General features: G+C 38.0%; 4 protein-coding genes across 5 annotated transcripts; 3 read left to right on the top strand and 1 right to left on the bottom strand.

Annotated features, from left to right (window-relative positions):
* Nucleotides 1-458: 458 nt before the first annotated feature.
* Nucleotides 459-2,557, top strand: LOC103948953 (transcription factor MYB59-like). Of its 2 annotated transcripts, none has more exons than XM_009360046.2 (3): nucleotides 459-1,040; nucleotides 1,153-1,282; nucleotides 1,548-2,557. In XM_009360046.2, the coding sequence occupies exons 1-3, from the start codon at nucleotides 914-916 to the stop codon at nucleotides 2,068-2,070; spliced, it is 780 nt and encodes a 259-aa protein (XP_009358321.2). In that variant the 5' UTR covers nucleotides 459-913; the 3' UTR covers nucleotides 2,071-2,557. The 2 variants fall into 2 exon arrangements, with proteins under 2 accessions (XP_009358321.2, XP_009358322.2); XM_009360047.3 differs by having other exon boundaries at nucleotides 462-1,069.
* Nucleotides 2,558-8,913: 6,356 nt separating this feature from the next.
* Nucleotides 8,914-12,204, top strand: LOC103948952 (very-long-chain (3R)-3-hydroxyacyl-CoA dehydratase 2). Its single transcript, XM_009360045.2, has 9 exons — nucleotides 8,914-9,070; nucleotides 9,155-9,225; nucleotides 9,329-9,376; nucleotides 9,531-9,616; nucleotides 10,494-10,547; nucleotides 10,634-10,701; nucleotides 10,841-10,887; nucleotides 10,999-11,096; nucleotides 11,849-12,204. The coding sequence occupies exons 1-9, from the start codon at nucleotides 9,012-9,014 to the stop codon at nucleotides 11,951-11,953; spliced, it is 636 nt and encodes a 211-aa protein (XP_009358320.2). The 5' UTR covers nucleotides 8,914-9,011; the 3' UTR covers nucleotides 11,954-12,204.
* A 5,790-nt stretch (nucleotides 12,205-17,994) lies between these two features.
* Nucleotides 17,995-19,279, top strand: LOC103949015 (uracil-DNA glycosylase, mitochondrial-like; the record flags this gene model as incomplete). The annotated part of the gene is made up of 2 exons (XM_048569018.1): nucleotides 17,995-18,259; nucleotides 18,341-19,279. Coding segments are annotated over 2 exons (777 nt in total), but the record flags the coding sequence as incomplete, so codon positions are not given.
* Nucleotides 19,280-19,383: 104 nt separating this feature from the next.
* LOC103948949 (aquaporin TIP1-3) lies at nucleotides 19,384-20,776 on the bottom strand. Its single transcript, XM_009360042.3, has 3 exons — nucleotides 20,564-20,776; nucleotides 19,980-20,230; nucleotides 19,384-19,896 (listed from the first exon to the last, which is right to left on the bottom strand). Exons 1-3 carry the CDS (start codon nucleotides 20,694-20,696, stop codon nucleotides 19,522-19,524), a joined length of 759 nt encoding a protein of 252 aa, XP_009358317.2. The 5' UTR covers nucleotides 20,697-20,776; the 3' UTR covers nucleotides 19,384-19,521.
* Between the last annotated feature and the right edge of the window lie 472 nt (nucleotides 20,777-21,248).

Below are 21,248 nucleotides of genomic sequence, written 5' to 3'. Positions count from 1 at the left end.
TTCTCATTTTAATTGAACAAAAGGGAAAGTCTTAAAGTAGCTAGGGCACACTTAGGGCACCACACTAAAACCTAAAGTACAGTTTCTTCCTATTCTAGTACTTTCCAAGCTTTGTCCTCATCTGCTTTAACTTTCCCTTGGCTTCTACACCTCATATGGCCACTAGCTAGTATTGTCAAGGGTCACTAACTAACATCCATAATTGCTCAAATTGGAAGAAGAAGAAGCTAACTAGTGATCTCCATCAGTTTATTCCCTTTTTTCCACACCATACCAAGACAAAGCTAATCTTCTTTGTGGAACCATTCATATTTAGTTTGTAACGTGAAATAATGTTCTCTTGTTACATTTGTCCATTAAACAAATACTTATACTGACATGTTATAAATTTGATTCACACAAGAATCAGCTACACTAAATACCTCAAATTCACAAAATTTGAGAAGTTCCTCACAACAATCAATTGATTAGTGACTAAATTTGTATTAATTTTGATGAATATGATCAAGTGATTGTGTAGCGCCTTCACTCGTATGATTGGGTAGTTATAGGCCTTATGATATGAATACATTATGAGAGTTGCACCAACGGATCAATCTCTTGCTTGGATTATTGCATTCAAAGTGGCTGACATCAGATCGATAAAGTGCCTTACCACAAAAAAGCATGCGTGGAACACATGGACGGTGAAGATGGCAAGATGCATTATCAGCAATATTATAATCGCATACAATAATCATTGTCACTCAACATGAAAAATGGGTAGTATATGTATCAGTACTGGACAGCAAAGCTTCCATGTACAAAAAGAAGAAAACAGCAGAAGAAGGAATCAGAGAGACAAAGGCCCAAGGGAATTGAAAAGGAGAAGAAAAACGGGAAAGGAATCATCAAAGGAGCATAATTGTTAGTGATGAAAATGGTGCAAGATCAAGAACAAATCAGAAGGGGGCCATGGACTGAGAAAGAGGACTTCCAGCTGGTGTGCTTTGTGGGCCTGTTTGGAGACAGGCGATGGGATTTCATAGCCAAAGTTTCAGGTTTGAAGGTGGCGGGAGACAAATAATAGGTATGGTTATTTGGAGATGGTCGGTTTTTGCAAGGAGCTACCATTTAACCAACATATGTATGGTGTGGTTTTGTTACTTGTAGGTTTGAAAAGAACAGGTAAGAGTTGCAGGTTAAGATGGGTTAATTACTTGCATCCTGGCCTCAAAAGAGGAAAGATGACTCCTCAAGAAGAGCGCCTTGTGCTTGAGCTTCACACCAAATGGGGAAATAGGTTTGACCTAAACAAACAAAGCATCTCAATTCTTAATTCATGTTTATCGTCATTTGTTTTCCGTTATCTAAACATTTCAATCGTCCGACTCTAACATGCTATGTTTCCAGACTATGATCAGGACAAAGAATTATATTTAAATCCAGAACATAGGATTTTGATGCACAGCCTTATAACATAAAAATCCGGAATTTTCTTAGAAACCCTAAATTTCAGTTCTTCTGAATTTGAATTTACTTGACATAGAATGAAATTTTTTGTGCAGGTGGTCACGAATTGCTAGAAAATTACCTGGGAGGACAGACAATGAGATCAAGAACTACTGGAGGACTCATATGAGGAAGAAGGCGCAAGAGAAAAAGAGGGCAGTGTCTCCCTCATCATCTTATTCCAATTGTTCCTCCTCATCAAACATCACCACAGCTGAAGGAGGGGCAAGCTTCTACGACACCGGTGGGAAGGAAACCAAAGCATCATCAGGAGAAAAGAAAACTGGAGGAGGAGACGAAGCGAAAGAAGACGAGAAAAGGGAGCAAAGGGAGTACTCACTAGACGATATATGGAAGGACATCAATCTGCCAGAAGTGAACATTATTGAACCAGTTTATGATGCCAACCTTTCTTCTTGTCCTCTAATGGCTTCTCCGACGCTGTGGGAATACTGTTCCGACTTGCTTTGGAAAATGGATGAAGAAGAAGAGAGTAAGAATATGTTTCTTCCTACACCAAGTGGTGATCACCAATTTCTGTCATGCTATGAATATGGAAAAGCATCTCTGACTGGCTGATGATGATTAGGATTTTATTTATTAAGATTTGTTTATATGTGAAATAGTGTTTAAATTAAGGAGAGTTTCTAACGTGTATAATAACATTGGTCTGATCGGCTGCACCAGCCAGCCATCAGATGCAGATCACTTTGTTTTATGCATTACTAGTTGTAATTAGAGGTGGCGGATCAACCTATCGGATTGTTAATAGATACCAATTAAGACCTATTTGATTTGATTTTGCCATAATATAAAGGTGAGATTTGTAGTGGTGATGATGATTTACGGTAAAATCAAACTAAATAGGTGTTAATGGGTATCCATTAACAACCAATGATCTAATTTACCACCTCTGTAGTTCATGTTCTCTCTTTGTCTTGTGTGTTTTTCAATTTTCAGTGAGGATTAAGGAAACAGAGAACTTCAAAGCTTCCTATCATGTTGGTGTGGCATGTCCATGGAAGTATATTGTATATATGCTTTTGAGGTTTAATTTTGAATCAAGTTGGTGTAGTCTACCATATAAATTTTCTTTTTTGATTTCGCTTATATATATGTTATATTATGGAAACTACATATATGCAAGGTTTTACGGAAATATATAGGGAACGGAAAGTATGCAGACATTGTTGAAATTGTTCTGACCAAGTACAAACAAAGTTGCTTGATGTAAAATTGGAAATGATATTAGGTTATCAGAGCTAGAGAAACCATAAAAAAGAATTTTATTATGCACTCATATCAAACCCATTTAACCATATTTCAAGAAGAATCTTGAATTATGAGAATAAGAACCTTTCATGACAGAAATTAAAAAGGTTCTACTTTTATAGCTTTCCCAGATATACTGTTTCGCTTTTATTTTTCCGTGGGAAAAATAAAGCTACAACTTTGTCAACAACAAGAAAAGTAGACAAATTCTCGGTGTTATGAATTAATTACTAATTAACTGGTTGAAAACCAAGAATTAGTATATGAACAAAGTGGGGTGGAATGACTTAAATGGGACATAAATTTATAAAACAATGTCTTATATCTTACTAAATGAGATGCTCAGTTTTGCGCACATAAATTTATAGAAGTAAGATAAACAAAGAGTACACATGTTACTCAGACTACCTCACCCAGCATGGGGAAAAACTCCTTTTGAGGAGTGGTCCAGGAAACATGGTCTTGTCATTAATCCTTTTGTTAATTACACTAGTACTTTAGTGGTTATATGTCCAAATCCATTTTCTATAAAATTTGTTTAATTATATATTAATAGAGTAGTGGTCCATTTAGAACTGCACAAACATATTCTCCAGTAATATCAAATTGTCATGCGCAAAAACCATTTAATCTTTCATCATTTCATTTCCTAATGAATTAAACTCAGAAAGCACTTAGCTGGAGATCTCCTAATGATCTTGCAAATTTAGCCTCAAATCTTTCAAGAACACAGTTTGATTGCTTTACTTATTTTTTCTTTTTTGAATATAACCACTTCCTTAGTTTACAATATCAGACCAATCACAAAGGCAGAAACTATTTACAATATCAGACCAGTCACAAAAGGCAGAAACTATTTATCAATGTGGAAACATGATTCATACACAAGTCTTTATTAGAAGGGATCTCCATTTTTGCGTAAAAATGGGGACTAATTGTATGGCTCATTCTACATCGAACTTCAACTATTCAAATTGTCTATTTTGTAAGTCCCGATTCATAGATCATACTTGCAAAAATTCAATTTAATCCAAAACCATTTGCCTATTTAATTATCACGATGAAATTTCATTGTTTCTTGTAGAACAAAGTGTTCGTCAGTTTCTTTAAACTCAATTAGATGTCTTAAATATTTCCAATTTAGCTCGGGTTATGTGAGCGGAACCCGCCTTATTTTGCATGCCATAGTTCACCTTATTTTGTGTGAGCTAAGTCCGCCTTGTTTTGCATGGGTCGAGCCTACCTAACACCTATGTTTTTTGACAAAAATGCAAATTTTTTATTTTCGCAAAATATTTTTGTTGAACATTAAGTTAAACTTTTTAAGGAATTTGGAAGCAGTTTTACGGTTTATTGAGTAACAAATGTATATTTAGTGGAATATTTTAGTCGAAAACTAAAACAATAAGTGAAAAATATAGTAGTGAGCCCCAAAACATTGTCAAATGAGGTTCTACACTCAAGAATCTCAACGGAAAGTCTCACCTTAATTTTCAAAACTTCACATTGAGGCGAAGGTGAAAATAAAAGAATTGAACGATGATTTATGTACTAATTTACAAAACCGACGGAAAACCGTAAGTGTTAATCCACGTTTTTGTAAAAAATGCAAATTTTTTATTTTCTCGAAATATTTTCCGTGAGTATTAAGAAAATCTTTATAATGTATAAGGAAGTGGATTTACAATTTATTGAGCAACAAGAGTATATTGAGTACAATATTTAAGCCCAAAAGTAAAAAATAAGTGAAAAATATAGAGATGTTAAAATGTATATTTAGTGTATACTTTTTAATTTTATTACCTGTGGGTGAGGCTAAAACAAAAAATAACAAAATTTTGTTTTGTTAAATAGTCTTTCTGTAACATCCCACATCGTCCATGGGAGTGGATCCCGTAAGCCTTATATATATTCCCATTTCTACCTAGCACGAGGCCTTTTGGGAGCTCACTGGCTTCGAAGTTCATTGGAACTCCGAAGTTAAGTGAGTAGCGCGCGAGAGCAATCCTATAATGGGTGACCCACTGGGAAGTTCTCGTGTGAGTTCTCAAAAACAAAACTGTGAGGGCGTGGTCGGGGCCTAAAGCGGACAATATTGTGTTACGGTGGAGTCAAGCCTGTGATGTGGTGGGGACCAGGGCCGAGATGTGACAATTTGGTATCATAGCCTAACCTTGGCCGTGGTGTGCCGACGAAGACGTTGGGCCCCTAAGGGGGTGGATTGTTAGATCCCACATCGCCTAGGGGAGTGATCCTTATATGTATCTTCCCATCCCTACCTAGCACGAGGCCTTTTGGGAGCTCACTGGCTTCGGGTTCTATCGAACTTTGAAGTTAAGTGAGTTCGCACGAGAGCAATCTCAAGTTGGGTGACCCACTGGGAAGTTCTCGTGTGAGTTCCCAAAAACAAAATCATGAGGGCGTGGTCGATGCCTAAAGCGGAGAATATCGTGTTACGGTGGTGAAACAGGCCCGAGATGTGGTGGACCCCGGGCCAGGATGTGACAATTTAGTATCAGAGCCAATCCCTGCCCGGTTGTGTGCTGACAAGGACGTTGGGCTCCTAAGGGCGGCGGATTGTAACATCCCACATCACCCAAGGGAATGGATCCTCTAAGCCTTATATATACATTTCCATTTCTACCTAGCACGAGGCCTTGGGAGCTCACTGGCTTAGGAGTTCATTGGAACTCTTAAGTTAAGCGAGTAGCGCGCGAGAGCAATCCCATGATGGGTGATCCACTAGGAAGTTCTTATGTGAGTTCTCAAAAACAAAACCATGAGGGCGTGGTCGGGGCCTAAAGAGGACAATATCATGCTACAGGGGAGTTGAGCCCGTGATGTGGTGGGGACCCGGGCTGGGATGTGACACTTTCACCCTCTTTTGGTTAACAAAGAATGTTCTATTAATATATATTTCATATTTAGATAAAAGAAAATTTAACAAAAAAAAGGTTCAAATATCTTTAAATTTAGGTTTTAAATCATTGTTTACGAGTGTTTAAATATGAATTATAATAGATTTTGTACAGAAAAATATATTTTAAAGAACATGAATATGATAATTTGTTGTAATGGTAAGAGAAATAAAAGAAAAATTAACAATAACTTGGATTTACCTATGGGATTTGGATCATTTTTGTTAATTTTTCTTTTATTTCTCTTACCACTACAACAAAGTAACAAACTATAATATTCATGTTCTTCAAAATATAATTTTTTCGTGCATGGAGCCTGACTTGTTTTCTAGGCACCCAGGTGTTCGTCTCATTTTGTGTGTGTGCAGCCAGCCTCATCTTGTGTGCTTGGGTTTGCCTCGTTCTGCATGTGAGGTGTACACATCATTTTGCGTGCCAGAAGCTTGCCCCTTTTTGCATCCACAGAGCTTGCATCATTTTTGCGTGCACGTAACCCGCCTCGTTTCTGTGGCCAGAGCTTGCCTTGTTTTGCATGCCAAAACCCGTTCATTATTTGTGAACGGAGCCCGCCTTGTTTTTTGTGTCATGGTTCATCTTGTTTTACGTGAGCTAAATTTGCCTCGTTTTGTATGCATCAGGCCCACCTAACACCCATGTTTTTTTGACAAAAATGCAAAAAAAAGATTTCGCTAAATATTTTTCCTAAGCATTAAGTTAAACTTTTTAAGGAATTTAGAAGTAGTTTTGCGTTTATTGAGCAACAAATGTATATTTAGTAGAATATTTAAGCCAAAAACCAAAAAAATAAGTGAAAAAAATAGTAGTGAGGACTTTGTCAAATGAGGTTCTATAATCAAGAATTTCAACGGAAAGTCTCACCTTAATTTTTTAAATTTCACAGTGAGGTGGAGTTGAAAATAAAAAGGTTGAACGTTAATTTATGTACTAATTTGCAAAACTGACTGAAAACCGTGACGTTTTTTTGTAAAAAATGATTTTTTTTTTATTTTCTCATAATATTTTCCGTGAGCATTAAGGAAATCTTTATAATGTATTTGGAATTGGATTTACGATTTATTGAGCAACAAGTGTATATTTAGTAGAATATTTAAGCTCAAAAGTAAAAAAATAAGTGAAAAATACAGAGGTGTTAAAATGTATATTTAGTGTATATTATTTAATTTTTTTTTTTAAATTAGAGATGTTAAAATCAATCACTTGTAGGTGATGTTTAAAAAAAAAACAGTGAAATTTTGTTTTGTTAAATAGTCTTTCACCCTCCTTGTGGCAACTAGAAAGTCACACATGACTTTGTGGCACCCACAAGAATTTGGATATTTTTTGTTAATGTTTCTTTTATTTCTGTTACCACTACAACAAACTATCATATTCATGTTCTTAAAAATATATTTTTCCGTGCGTAGAGCTCGACTCGTTTTCTGAGCATCCAGGAGTTCGCCTCGTTCTGTGTGCCCAGAGCCCACCTCGTCTTGTGTGCTTGGGTTCGTCTTCTTCTGCATGTGAGGTGTTCGCATCGTTTTGCATGGCAAAAGGGCGCCATTTTTTTGCATCCACAGAGCCAACTTCGTCTTTTGTGCAAGGCTGACCTCGATTTGTGTGACGTATCCCACCTCATTTTTCGTGTGCAGCGCTCGCCTTGTTTTGCGCGTTGTGATATTTGAGACATCTAATTGAGTTCATTGTTTCCCGTTCGAATTGTTGAAGTCTGATGTGATTTAGCAAATCGATTTGTGTTCCTTAAAGAATAGTGTTCCTTTCTTTCTCTCCCATACAAAAACTTGCAGAGAGTAAACACGCAAATGCATTTTCTAAATCAGAAGTACCTCTTGGGTGTATCTGAAAATGCATAACTCTTTCTTTCCGACCGTTGTGTCTCCTAATTAAAATTTTTATAACATTATTTAAAACTTAATCCGAAATTAGAATTAATTAATACTAATTAATTTTAACTTCCAAGGTCCCAATTGACCATGGGCCCAAGGCCTAAGGCCCAAGTCTTGATTAATTAATATTATGGTATATACACAAGCCTAATCCACACAATTGAAAGCCCAAGTCTTAATTCTCATTTCAAATTGCCCAAATCCTAATTACTAATATAAGAGAGAAACCTAATATAAAACCTACCGAAAAATTGTGCTCTCGATGTGGAGAAATTAGTGTGGTACAGTAGTACCAACTAACATGTCACTTGTGATACTTCTATTCAAAATCTAACATGTGTTCTTATTTTATACTGTTGAAAATCAACTAGTTTTACTTTTTGAATTTAAAATTTAAAATTATGAAAACCGTAGAAAATTTAATAGAGAAAAACAGGGCAACAACCTCAGGGACGACTATGGCGTCAAAGGCGGTGAGGATGTTAGTGTCGTAGGAGCCGGTGCTCCAGCAAAGCATGTACGTGGCGAGCCGGACCTTGGGAGCGATACCGGTGACGACTCCCTTGGTGAACCCGAGAGTATACGCCAGAAAAACGTACCATCCGGCGGCGATTGGGCCGTGTGAGTTTTATGACCGTCGGAGTCTCTAGGGGAGTGGCACTCTGTCGTCTGATTCATCTTGCCGTTAGTAGATTCAAAGCCGGCTGAGAAGAAACAGGCGCCGATGAGCTTGTGGTTACAGAGGTTGGCTAGAAAGTGGATTTGAAGCCGCCGGAAAATAAACAGGTCGGCAACGTTATAGCGCTTTCAGTAATTCTAAAAACACTTTCAAACTAGCCCTAAATATGGTTAGTTTTGCAAGCAAATACTCGTCTAGTATCCTAGTATTCACAACTGCATGCTTCAATTTATATGAAAAAATGCAACAGCCGGTGCAGGTCTATACCGTTGGTGTTGGGAGAATCGTTGATCTTGGGTTTCTATTTTCAAGGCATAGAAAATTCATTTTTTTTAAGAAAAACTAACGAAAAATTCTAAAATGACAAAATAAAAATGTAAGTAAATAGTATCAGAAGTAAATTTTTAAGGTAAAAATAATCTTAACGTTAAAAGTGATCAGTATAAAAAATGTTTCATTATGATTCCTTTTTTTTTTTTTATAAAGGTTTAGGGGTTAATGGAAATTATACTCTTAAGTGGCTTGCATGTTGCTCACGTGAAAATATGAACAAAATTTTGAATGCAAAAATCTAATAAGTAATTTGAAGTCATAAATGAGAGTCCAGCCCATACCAAGCCATAGCTACTGAAAGTAAACATCCCCTGACCCACTTGGGCCCAATCCAAAGGGTCTCCAACTACCACCATTAACCCGCCAAGTCGCCTGGATTTCTTAGGCCAACCGTTGAAAATCGGAAAGCCAGAAATGGCAAAGCTATCCAATCTCTATCTCTTGGCCTACAACTCTCTTCAGGCTGCTGCATGGTAAAACCCCCTCAACACTAAAAACCCACCTCCCCAGTTTGTCAGATTTTTTTTCAAATTCATATCAAGGTTCTCTAATTGCAGGGCAGTTTGTCTCTCTCTAAGCTTGAGCAGCTCCGTCAATGGCGCTTACGCTTCTGCTGGACACCTTATCTGTCAGTATTTAGTTCTAATTTTTCAAATTCTGAAATCCTGATTAAATTAAACAAAGAAATTGTTTTTTAACGAAGTGTTGGGTTTACATTTTTTTTGCTGCAGATTTGCTCCAACTGGTCCAGTTCTTGGAAGTTATACACGGAGCCATTGGTGGGTTTTCTGAAAGGCCCAAAATTTATTTATTTATTATTATTATTTTTTTTTTTTGTGTTGAAAGAAGAAAACCCAATATTTATATAAGGTTTATTTTTGTAATTTTGTTAAGATTATGGGTTCTGTGTTTATATGTGTTTTGAAAATTGAGGTCTGGTGCCGAGTGGAGTGGTGTTTCCTCTGATGCAATGGGCAGGAAGGGCGCATTTTCTGTATGTTGTGCGCCAAACCCATGAGGTTTTCTTCTTTCCTTTCTCTCCTTTTTATCTGTTTGCTGTTTTAATTTCAGTTTAAGCACTACAAAAAATTATGTGTTTGATTATTTGAGATATGATGAGCTTTCTGTGAATATATTGCATGGTGAGAGTGATAAAGAGATGCTTGTTTGTGCAATGGGACAATGGTATACTAAGCATGGACTTGAATGCATATATGGATATTTGTTCGTAGGGATTTCAAGATCCCAATCCCAAATTCTCAAATCAAATCAAATTGCTATATAAGATAAATTAAGGATACTAGGTAAAGATCAATCACATATGTACTTGGAACCAGTATGCTTTATGCGGTTCACCCCAAACTGGGGTAATCCAGTGACCATGATTTGAATGGAGAAAAGTATCACGATGCAGAATGTATAGGTTCTTCCTCGTGAAAGTATAATTTTTTATTTTCCCTTGCATTCAATCAAGAACACTGAATGTACCCCAACCTCACTGGCAGTGTTGTCTCTGTAGAGAAACTTCTGCACGAGCTTTCACACATCCTGATGTCCAGGCCCTAATGTTCCATATATACCTTTAAGAACTAGGGTTGCAAAAATAGGGTAATAAAATACAAAATATGTTTCTGGTAAAAGCCTACAAATCTAACTTGTGGCCACTCGTACTTTCTGGAGCTATAGTTTACAAGGTTGAATCTGCAGATACTTGCTCAATCAATTTTAGCATGCAATGTAGTCGGATACAGCTTCACTTGAGAAAAATTGCACAAGGAGAAATCCTAAATTCTGTAGTCCTGCAGAAGTGCTTTGTTCTTGTCACAATATGAACATTTATGAGGTTTGCTCATTGTTCACAACTAATTGAGGACCATTGTTTTGAGCATTTTGTAGGTCCAGGAGTCGCCATCAGTCTTCATAACTTTTGTTTCTTGGAGCCTAAGTGAGGTAATTTGGTTTAATCTTTATAATGCAATCAAAATTTGTTTAACTAAATAGCGTATGTCAAACTATGATCACAAACCTGTATGCAGGTTATTAGGTATCCACATTATGCTTTTAACTGCAGGGGGAGCTGTCCATCTTGGATTACCTATCTCAGGTTCTACTCTTTCTCATTGTGATGATAAATTCAAAAGTTCGCATACAAGCAAATACTTACAATACCAGTCAACTAAACGTTACAATTCAAGCAGAAGATGATTTTCGTTTGCAATTATAATACTTTTGGTTTCCACTAGGTACACTGCATTCATTGTTTTGTATCCTCCGGGGATGGCTGGTGAAAGTAAGTTCATAGTTTCATTAGTCTTGGGTTTCAATTTTTGGCTGCATGTACAAGTCCCCCTCCCCTTCTCCGTTGATTTCTTTCTGTAAATGGTCGGTGATTACCATGCAGCCTGGCTTATGTACCAAGCACTTCCTTTTATAAAGAAGAAGAGCCTCTACCCAGATTTCTCCACTGGCCTCTCCTTCAGCTATTATAACTTTCTGAGGGTATGTTCTGATTTTCTTTCCACCATGATATGTTGCTTCTTTCCACTTTTCTAATTAGTCATTTTGCTGATAAAATATGCACTTAGGAATTTTTTTTATTAACATGTATTAAGCTTTCAAGTCTAAGGAAACTTCCAGTAGCCGAGGATAATTTGGTAGTTTTTCTGCTCTGCTTGGATGTGGTTGGGGTTCGATTATTAGGGTTTTGTTGGGATATCTAAACTGAAGTGAGCTTCAAATTTTTGCATAACTTACCTTATTTCCTGTGCATTTATGCTTAGTGCACATAGTTATTGCGCTTCCTTGTTAACTGAGAAATTATGGATTCAGAAACTATTTGCTACTTTCTTGGAGGTTTTGGGGTGAACCCCAATTTGAAGCCTGGTTTTGGGTTGGAGTTGCACTACTAGGATATCTATTTATTTATCAAAGCTCCCCATGAAAGAAAGAAAATACAAAGTCATCGTAGGATCTCCCATTTCAAAGTTCGTATTGCCAAGCCCTTTCAGTGTCAGGTCTGTCCAGGAAAAGTGCCCTGGTTTTCTTGGTCCTCCAAGGCGCCTCTATAAATATATTACTCTTTAAATCTTCCATCTGGTTCCTTCAATCAATGTTTTTAGTCTTCAATGCACACATTCAGAAGCCATGCAACGGGGGGAAACTTCTGCTCTTTTCTAACGCCTTAACTAATGTTTCAGTTATTGTTAGCTTTTACCGTTGTGATTAATATCATTGGAATCTTCTTAATTCAGGTTTTGCTTGTCTGCTACCCATTCCTCTGCTTGAAACTTTACCTGCATATGTTCAAGCAACGCCGATCAAAACTGGGTAAGCACCCCAAGAAGAAGAAAAGGTGAAGGACCATCTGGTTCTTGGTACCAATTATTTGCCAGTTGCTGGTGATTTAGGACTCAAAACTACATAAAGAGAGGCATGTATTGGATTTTAGTAAAATACTTGCAGTGGATTCTTGCTTCATTCTCCATTTCCGACTATGTAATTATCGAAGTCTAAACTTGTCTCTCCCATCTATTTTAGATGCCTGATCAACGTTGTCAATTCTTTCCCGATGATACTTTAATAGTATACTGGTTATGCATTTGATCTATTATGCAATCGTTTCATTGATGATATTAGTTGTTGGAAGTAAGTGATATTTTGGCACGATGTGTTGGATTTGTGATGCATGTAGTTGTGGAATTATGCATTGAAGTTCTGATCCTTCTACACAAAAGCGTAATCTAGTGACTGAAACAGATGCCTTTTGAGAGACGGGTGTTTTTGCACCTCATGTGGTTGGAGTCTCATCTGTTTTCTAGTTAAAGTTCTCTGTGGTCCGTTCTAAGTGTTGTTTTAAATTTACACAAAACTAACTACTCATGATACATGTTCAATTCCTCTACCACTTCTTCCTTGTCTTTCACTATTGTGATCAAGGTCCCCGGCCATGGATGTTTGGACCAGATAGAACCGGTACCAAGGACAGGATGCCCAACTAGCAGGTCCGGTACCAAGGACAGGATGCCCAACTAGCAGGTATGCTTTTAATCTAACTACACATTTCTATTAACGTCCTCTAAAGCTTTGTCTATGTGCATGGTTCACCCTAGCTTCTACATAGTTAAAAGTGGCGCCTCTACGATTAGCATCTCGAAGTGTACTGCTCTCTCTTTCTCTCACAAACACACACCCACACGCACACAAACATTTTCACATTGCACATTATGTAAACGCATGCTGCAAACTAACATGGACGTATTTGGAGTGAACCACGTAAACACTCGTGTCATTTGAATGATTGTAATTTCACCATCTCAATCCCGTTTTGTGCATCAACAGCTTTCTGTCAGCTTCCATGGAAGATAATATAATCGCTCCTTTTCCACAGGCCATTATATGCTCAACCACACAATCTCAGCTACCTTTTTCCACTCAATACTTTGAGCCGTTACTGTTCCCCTCCTCTTTTTTTACTGTACCAAGTCCCTGGTCTCTTTCAATATCTGATGTCGTCTTGTTGTCGACATTAGACTTTAATTATTGGTCGCCATTGTTGTAGTTGGTGTAATAGGACAAGTGGCTCTGTCTCTTTTCTCCGAGCTTCCTGTTGAGTCCTTTGGCTTGCACGTTATACGGTGGATTATAGTCACTCATCCATGTGCTGGATTCTGACTCAAAGCATTTTTACACTTCTTATAACCCTTAGATTTTATAACATCCAAGGGTTATTATTTATTCATTAAATGACTTGGATACTTATGTGGATTTTAAATAATATTAAAAATAAAAATAAAAATTGAAAAAACATAAAATCTGGAAGAAAATTAAAACTAAAATTAAAAGGGGAAGAAACCTAGCTATAATCGTGAAAATAAGAAAGGAGGTATGCAACCTCCATCTCCCCTAGGTTTGCAACTTCCATGCCTTGAATCTTCATTAGGTAAGCAAAATGAAACCCTAAATTCTATGTTATTGTTCATACATGCAAGGTGATAAAATTAAGTTTTGTCAGTTCATGTGATTCATGATTTTCTACTCTTAAATCGTGTTTTTTTTGTTATTATTAGGATTATTTTTTATAAAATGAAAGAAGAGAGAACTATAGACCTAATCGGCAAAGGAAAGATTTCATGTTTTTTTGTTATTAGGGTTCAAATGTTATTTGTTTTTTTTTATTTTCAGTTTTATTCTATTAGATATTAGTTTTCAATTTAGATTAGCATTTTCCTTATTAATTATTATCCACATCATCATTCAAGTCAATTAATGTTTAAAACTCTTCACATCGCTCTTAGTCTAGACCATTGAATGTGACAAAATCTAAAGGCTACAAAGAAGTGTAAAAATGTTTGTTAAAATGTTTGTCACTTGATCCTATCCCTATACATACATACATACATACATATATTTATAGACCACAAAATGGCCAAATGTTGTTATTTTTATATTTGGCTTTTGTGGCCAAATTATGGCTCATCTCATGCAAATGTCGTTGAAAAAACTCTTAACGTTACCCTTGTAATTAAGCTCGTTATCAATCTCAATCAAAATCGAACCGTAAATCTATATCCTAACTAAATTTTCCAGAGAGATTATATTTACACACTTTAGATTACTTCTCCCACACTTTTTTAATTTTTTCATATTTTTCTATCAAAAATATTAAAAAAATAAAATAAAAGTGTGTGGGAAAAGTAATTTTGGGTGTGAGGAAAAGTCATTTTAATGCATTGAAGTCTATTTGACGCTTGAATCTGACTCGGAAGTCCGTATTTACTCTTGCAAGTGATGCACGCATTTGTCCGAAATGGAGGAAGTTTTAATGAAAGTTCGATTTTGAGATGATAAGGAATGTAACTACAAGGGTATTATTAATAGCTTTTCCACCACATGAGATATATGGCATACATCACAACGATGAGCAGAACTTTCATAACACTGGTACAACATCATTGTAGCGTCATGTATCAAAAATACAATGTCATGCATGAGCTTTTCTGTATATAGCATTATATCATGGAATGTTGCAATAGCAGGGTACTCGAGTCATAAGAGTTGCTCCCCACTGCCTAGAGCATATGCTGCCGCCCCATCCATCTTTGTGTTCTCAAGAGGCCGGCATGTATTCTGGGGCCTATGTTCCTAGTTGTGGTTAAGCCATTTCGTTGCATGTTTTGGCATGATATAGCAACCCGATTATCTGTTAATTTAATAATTAGCTGAGTTATTTATACTTAATTAATTGGGTTAACTCAATTTACTACCCTCAAGTTTCGTGGTTTTCAACATTTGGTACATAAAGTTTTTTTCGTTCCAGAGTAATATCTAAAGTGTTAATTTTGGGACAGTTTCATATATCCGTTAGTCTGGTTGTTAAATCAACCGTTAACTGATGACGTGACGCTTACGTGGACAATTACTGGACGTCATGTGTCAATATGAGGCTCACGTGAATATTAAAAAATTTAAAATTTAAAAAATTAAAAAAATTAAAAAAAAAAAATCTGGGCCACCAAGAAAAACAAAACCCCTATTCGATCTCTTCCCACCTGCCACCGTTCCCTCCGCCAAACGCTTCAAATCCGATTCCACCGCAAGTGCCGACCACTCACTCTCGTCTACCACCAACAATGACTCTTCCTCCGCTGCCTCCACCGACCTCACCGCCCAGCAGAAGCCACGCATCGAATTCCAAAAGCTGCTCGCCAAAGCCAGACGCAACCTCTCCATCTGCTCCGAGAGAGTCTCCTATTCCAAGTCCAAATGTATTTAATTAGTTAAATCAAATTTCGCTACATTAATTACTTTCTGCAGATTAATTTGGGGTCCGTGTAATTACTAATTAGGCGAAGGAGTGAAACTGGAGGAGCTGTTGGTGGAGGAGACGTGGCTGGAAGCGTTGCCGTCGGAGCTTCAGAAACCCTACGCCAGAACCTCTCTAATTTCATTGATGATATTAGTTGTTGGAAGTAAGTGATATTTTGGCACGATGTGTTGGATTTGTGATGCATGTAGTTGTGGAATTATACATTGAAGTTCTGATCCTTCTACACAAAAGCGTAATCTAGTGACTGAAACAGATGTCTTTTGAGAGACGGGTGTTTTTGCACCTCATGTGGATGGAGTCTCATCTGTTTTCTAGTTAAAGTTCTCTGTGGTCCGTTCTAAGTATTGTTTTAAATTTACGCAAAACTAACTACTCATGATACATGTTCAATTCCTCTACCACTTCTTCCTTGTCTTTCACTATTGTGATCAAGGTCCCCGGCCATGGATGTTTGGACCAGATAGAACCGGTACCAAGGACAGGATGCCAACTAGCAGGTATGCTTTTAATCTAACCGTACATTTCTATTAAGGTCCTCTAAAGCTTTGTCTATGTGCATGGTTCACCCTAGCTTCTACATAGTTAAAGTGGCGCCTCTACGATTAGCATCTCGAAGTGTACTGCTCTCTCTCTCTCTCTCACTCACAAACACACACACACACACAAACATTTTCACTGTGCACATTATGTAAACGCATGCTACAAACTAACATGCACGTATTTAGAGTGAACCACGTAAACACTCGTGTCATTTGTATGATTGTAATTTCACCATCTCAATCCCGTTTTGTGCATCAACAGCTTTCTGTCAGCTTCCATGGAAGATAATATAATTGCTCCTTTTCCACAGGCAATTATATGCTCAACGACACAATCTCAGTTAACTTTTTCCACTCAATACTTTGAGCAGTTACTGTTCCCCTCCTCTCTTTTTTTACTGTACCAAGTCCCTGGTCTCTTTCAATATCTGATGTCGTCTTGTTGTCGACATTAGATTTTAATTATTGGATGCCATTGTTGTAGTTGGTGTAATAGGACAAGTGGCTCTGTCTCTTTTCTCCGAGCTTCCTGTTGAGTCCTTTGGCTTTTGCAGGTTATACGGTGGATTATAGTCACTCATCCATGTGCTGGATTCTGACTCAAAACCCACTGTGTGTGTGCATGTGTGTGTATTTATCAGGTGTTAGTTGGTGTAATAGGACAAGTGACTATGTCTCTTTTTTCATATTTTTTTAGGGTAGTGCTATTCACACACCTCATTTTACCTCTCACACACCCTTGTTAAATTTTTGCCCGTTAATCTTTTTCAATTTATTCAATCCGACGGCCGGAAATTGAGAAGGGTGTGTGAGAGGTAAAAATAGGTGTGTAGATAACACCACCCTTTTTCTATTAGGTGTTAGTGGTGCGTAGAATATAAAAAAAATATTAAAAAGATAAAAGGATGTGGGGAAAGTAATTTGAGGTGTGGGAAAAGGTCATTTTAAGGCATTGAAGTCTATTTGACACTTGAAGCAGACTCGGAAGTCCGTATTTTACTCTTGCAAGTGATGCACAGATTTGTCCAAAATGGAGGAAGTTTGAATGAAAGTTCGATTTTGAGATGCTAAGGAATGCAACTACAAGGGTATTATGAAGAGTTTTTCCACCACATGAGATATATGGCATACATCACAATGATGAGTAGGACTTTCATGACACTGTTACACCATCATTGTAGTGTCATGTACACAAGATACAATGTCATGCGTGAGCCTTTCTGCATATAACATTGTATCATGAAATGTCGCAATAACAGTGTACTCAAGTCATAAGAGTTACTCCCCACTTCCTAGAGCATATGCTGCCGCCACATCCATCTTTGTGGTCCAAAGAGGCCGGCATGTATTTTGGGGCCTATGTGCCTCAGTTGTGGTTAGCCATTTCGTTGCATGTTTTGGCATGATATAGCAACCCGATTATCTCTTAATTTAATAATTAGCTGACTTATTTATACTTAATTAATTGGGTTAATCTCAATTTACTATCCTTAAGTTTTGTTGTTTTTAACATTTGATACATGAAGTTTTTTTCATCCCAAACTCATACCTAAAGTGTTAGTTTTGGGACAGTCTTATACATCCGTTAATCTGACTGTTAAATCAGTCGTTAACTGATGACGTGACACTTACGTAAACAATAAATGAGCGTCACGTGTCAATATGAGGCCCACGTGAATATTATAAAATTAAAAAAAATTTAAAAATTAAAAAAAAAAGGGATAACTGGATATAAATCCAATTTTGTGAGCCATTAGTAGGATTAGTCCACTCCATTGAAATAGGTCCAATAATTGAGATTCCACGTATGCTTATTTGTGGTTTATACCATATTTACCCCTTAGACTTATGAATTATAGTAAATACACAAAATTTCTTAATTATGGGATTATTTGTGGTTTAACTAATTCCTTAATTGTAGGATTAGCTATAGGCATATAATCACCTCAACCCCCAGTCCGTTTCATCCCCCCTCCTTCCCTTCTTCCAAACAATTTAAAATTTTAAGAAATTAAAAAAATTTAAAAAAAAATCTGGGCACCAAGAAAAACAAAACCCTACCCTATTCGATCTCTTCCCACCTGCCCAAGTTCCCTCCGCCAAACGCTTCAAATCCGATTCCACCGTAAGTGCCGACCACTCACTCTCGTCTACCACCAACAATGACTCTTCCTCGGCCGCCTCCACCGACCTCACCGCCCAGCAGAAGCCACGCATCGAATTCCAAAGGCTGCTTGCCAAAGCCAGACGCAACCTCTCCATCTGCTCCGAGAGAGTCTCCTATTCCAAGTCCAAATGTATTTAATTAGTTAAATCAAATTTCGCTACATTAATTACTTTCTGCAGATTAATTTGGGGTCCGGGTAATTACTAATTAGGCGAAGGAGTGAAACTGGAGGAGCTGTTGGTGGAGGAGACGTGGCTGGAAGCGTTGCCGTCGGAGCTTCAGAAACCCTACGCCAAGAACCCCTCTAAGTTCGTTGAGAGTGAACTCTGCGGCGGCGTTCCCATATATCTGCCCACTCACTTGATCTTCAACGCCCTCAACTCCACCTCTTTCGACAGGGTCAAGGCTGTAATCCTGGGTCAGGACACGTATCACTGTCCGGGTCAAGCCATGGGTCTCTCTTTCTCTGTTCCTGAGGGTGTCAAGGTCCCCTCAAGTCTGGTTAATATAATCAAGGAACTGAACAAAGATCTTGGCTGTTCAATTCCATCTCGTGGCGGTGGGGTAGGGAAGAGAAGGGAGGGAGGTGTCAAGGTCCCCTCAAGTCTGGTTAATATAATCAAGGAACTGAACAAAGATCTTGGCTGTTCAATTCCATCTTGTGGCGGTGGGGTAGGGAAGAGAAGGGAGGGAGGAGGGAGGAGGGAGGGTCGGGAGGGGTGAGGTAGGGCGCCCAGATATTTTTTTTTTTAATTTTTAATTTTTTTAAATATTTTTTTTAATATTCACGTGAGCCCATATTGACATCAGTCATTGTCTGTGGGTGTGGGTGTCACGTTATCAGTTAACGGCTGATTTAACAGTCAGACTAATGAATGTATGAGACTGTTCCAAAATTAATACTTGAGGTATGATTCTGAGATGAAAAAAACTTCATGCACCAAATGTTGAAAACCACGAAACTTGAGGTTAGTAAATTGAAAACCACGAAACTTGAGGTTAGTAAACTGAGATATAACCTAATATTTTAATCAAACACATGCATGCCCCTTTACACCAAAAATGTTTTTTTTTTTCCTTTTAAAAATGGGAACTTTAACGAAAATCACTTTAATGAAAAATCACATTTTGACACTAAAAAATCAATCATGATACTATTTACTTTATCTTTTATTTTGTTATCGTTAACATTCAAAGTTTTCAAGTCATTCTCATTAGTTTTTCTTTTAAAAAATTGAACACGGATGATGAACGGAAAACAAAACAATAGAACTTCCACATCAAATTCAACAATTAACAACATCCAAATTACAAAACGTCACCAAACCACCACCCATTTCATCAACTTGAACTGAAACCAAAAAGCAAAAAAAAAAAAAAACTTGAAACTTCTTAGTAGTCTGCGGTAGGGAGCTGCTCGTGGGTGTCCGGGCCGATGAAGATGAGCTCGTAGACGACGGCGGCAATGGCAGCGCCGATAAATGGTCCGAGCCAGTAGACCCAGTGGTTGTCCCATGTCCAGCTGACGACAGCTGGGCCGAAGGAGACTGCGGGGTTCATGGATGCACCGTCAAAGGCACCGGCAACCAAGATGTTGGCACCAACAATGAAACCGATGGCAATGGGTGCAATGGTGCCGATGCTGCCCTTCTTGGGGTCCACGGCGGTTGCGTACACGGTGTAAACCAAGCCGAAGGTGATCACAATTTCGAGGACCAGAGCGTTCCATACACTGACGCCAGATGATAGGGAGAAAGCAGATGTTTCCTGCATCAAATCAATTAACATGTTAAAAAAATTGGTTGTTTCGATTGAAAGTATTAATTAGGGACGATGGGTTAGTGGCATACCAATCCGCCGGTCGCAAACTTGAGGAGCAAGCAAGCAACGACGGCTCCGATCAGCTGGGCAATCCAGTACAAGATAGTCCTGACGAAAGTGATGTGGCCACCAATGAAGGCTCCGAATGTGACGGCAGGGTTGACATGCCCGCCGGAGATGTTTGCGGCGATTGAGACGGCGACAAAAAGGGCGAAGGCGTGCGCCAGGGCAGCAGCTACAAGGCCGGCGGGTGTGGTTGATGCATTGTCAGTTAGCTTGTCTGCAAAAACAGAAGACAAAAAAATTAAGCAATGCGTACTATGACATAATAAATAAATAAATAATCACTTAGATCTACGGTTTAATAATATTTCTCATTTCTAAGTGGCAAGTTCCTAACCAATTTATTCTTCCATCTCTTATTATAAGTAGAACATAATGTGTTTGAGCGAATGTTACATAAAACAAAGTAGGAAATGAAAGAGGTGACTTCAACATAGATCATTAAGATCCGTGCTTGAAGTATATAGTTTAGATTTACAGTATGATAATATATAATACGTTTGAACGAAAGTTACGTAAAACGAATTGGGAAATGGAGAGGGTGACTTACTGAAGGCCATGCCAGACCCTTCCCCAGCAAAAACAAAGATGAGGACTGAGATGAACTCAGCAAGAGCTGCTTTCAGAGCATCAGCCTGACCAAACTCAGCTGCGCTTCCCACTGCAATTCTGTTGATCGCCATTTGGACTTTTGACTTAATCAGAAAGCCTTTAGACGGACAGTCACGAGGAAAATAAGCTGCTTTTGCTCTGATTGCTTTTGGTTAGTGTCATAGTGACAGTTATATATAGGGGTCCCTAATGACAACGTTAACACGATGAGTAACCGGAATAGTCGGTTTCCATCCGGTGACATCTGAAATTCAACGACATGTACAATTGGCAGCCACCTGTCATTGTCTGGGAGGGCTAGTAGGCGGGCCTCCGATTTGTTCCCATCTTGCCACGTGGACGGCTGATGTGACTTGGAGGCTTGACTGATCAGCTATGATGGAGAAGTTTGATCACATTCACCGGCCAACGTTTTGCCTTTGCGTCATTGCGGTTGTGGGTCCTCCCAATGATCCTCGAAAATTTAGACCGACCAATATTATTTTATTTATAATTTGTGGCTAAGTGTGATTAGTTGGTGCTGGCTTCACTTGTCTTTTATCATGCACTAATCATCAAACAAAAAGGAATTCCCAACATAATTATAGTGATTAAATTCATTTTTCATTTGTTAAGAGTAATAT

This window comes from the organism of the source record quoted next, unplaced genomic scaffold (assembly GCF_019419815.1).
Source record: "Pyrus x bretschneideri cultivar Hongxiangsu unplaced genomic scaffold, Pyrus_bretschneideri_v1 Contig5, whole genome shotgun sequence".
Lineage (NCBI taxonomy): Eukaryota > Viridiplantae > Streptophyta > Magnoliopsida > Rosales > Rosaceae > Pyrus > Pyrus x bretschneideri.
Note: the sequence above shows the minus strand (reverse complement) of the source record. Positions and strands in the feature narration are given on the sequence as shown.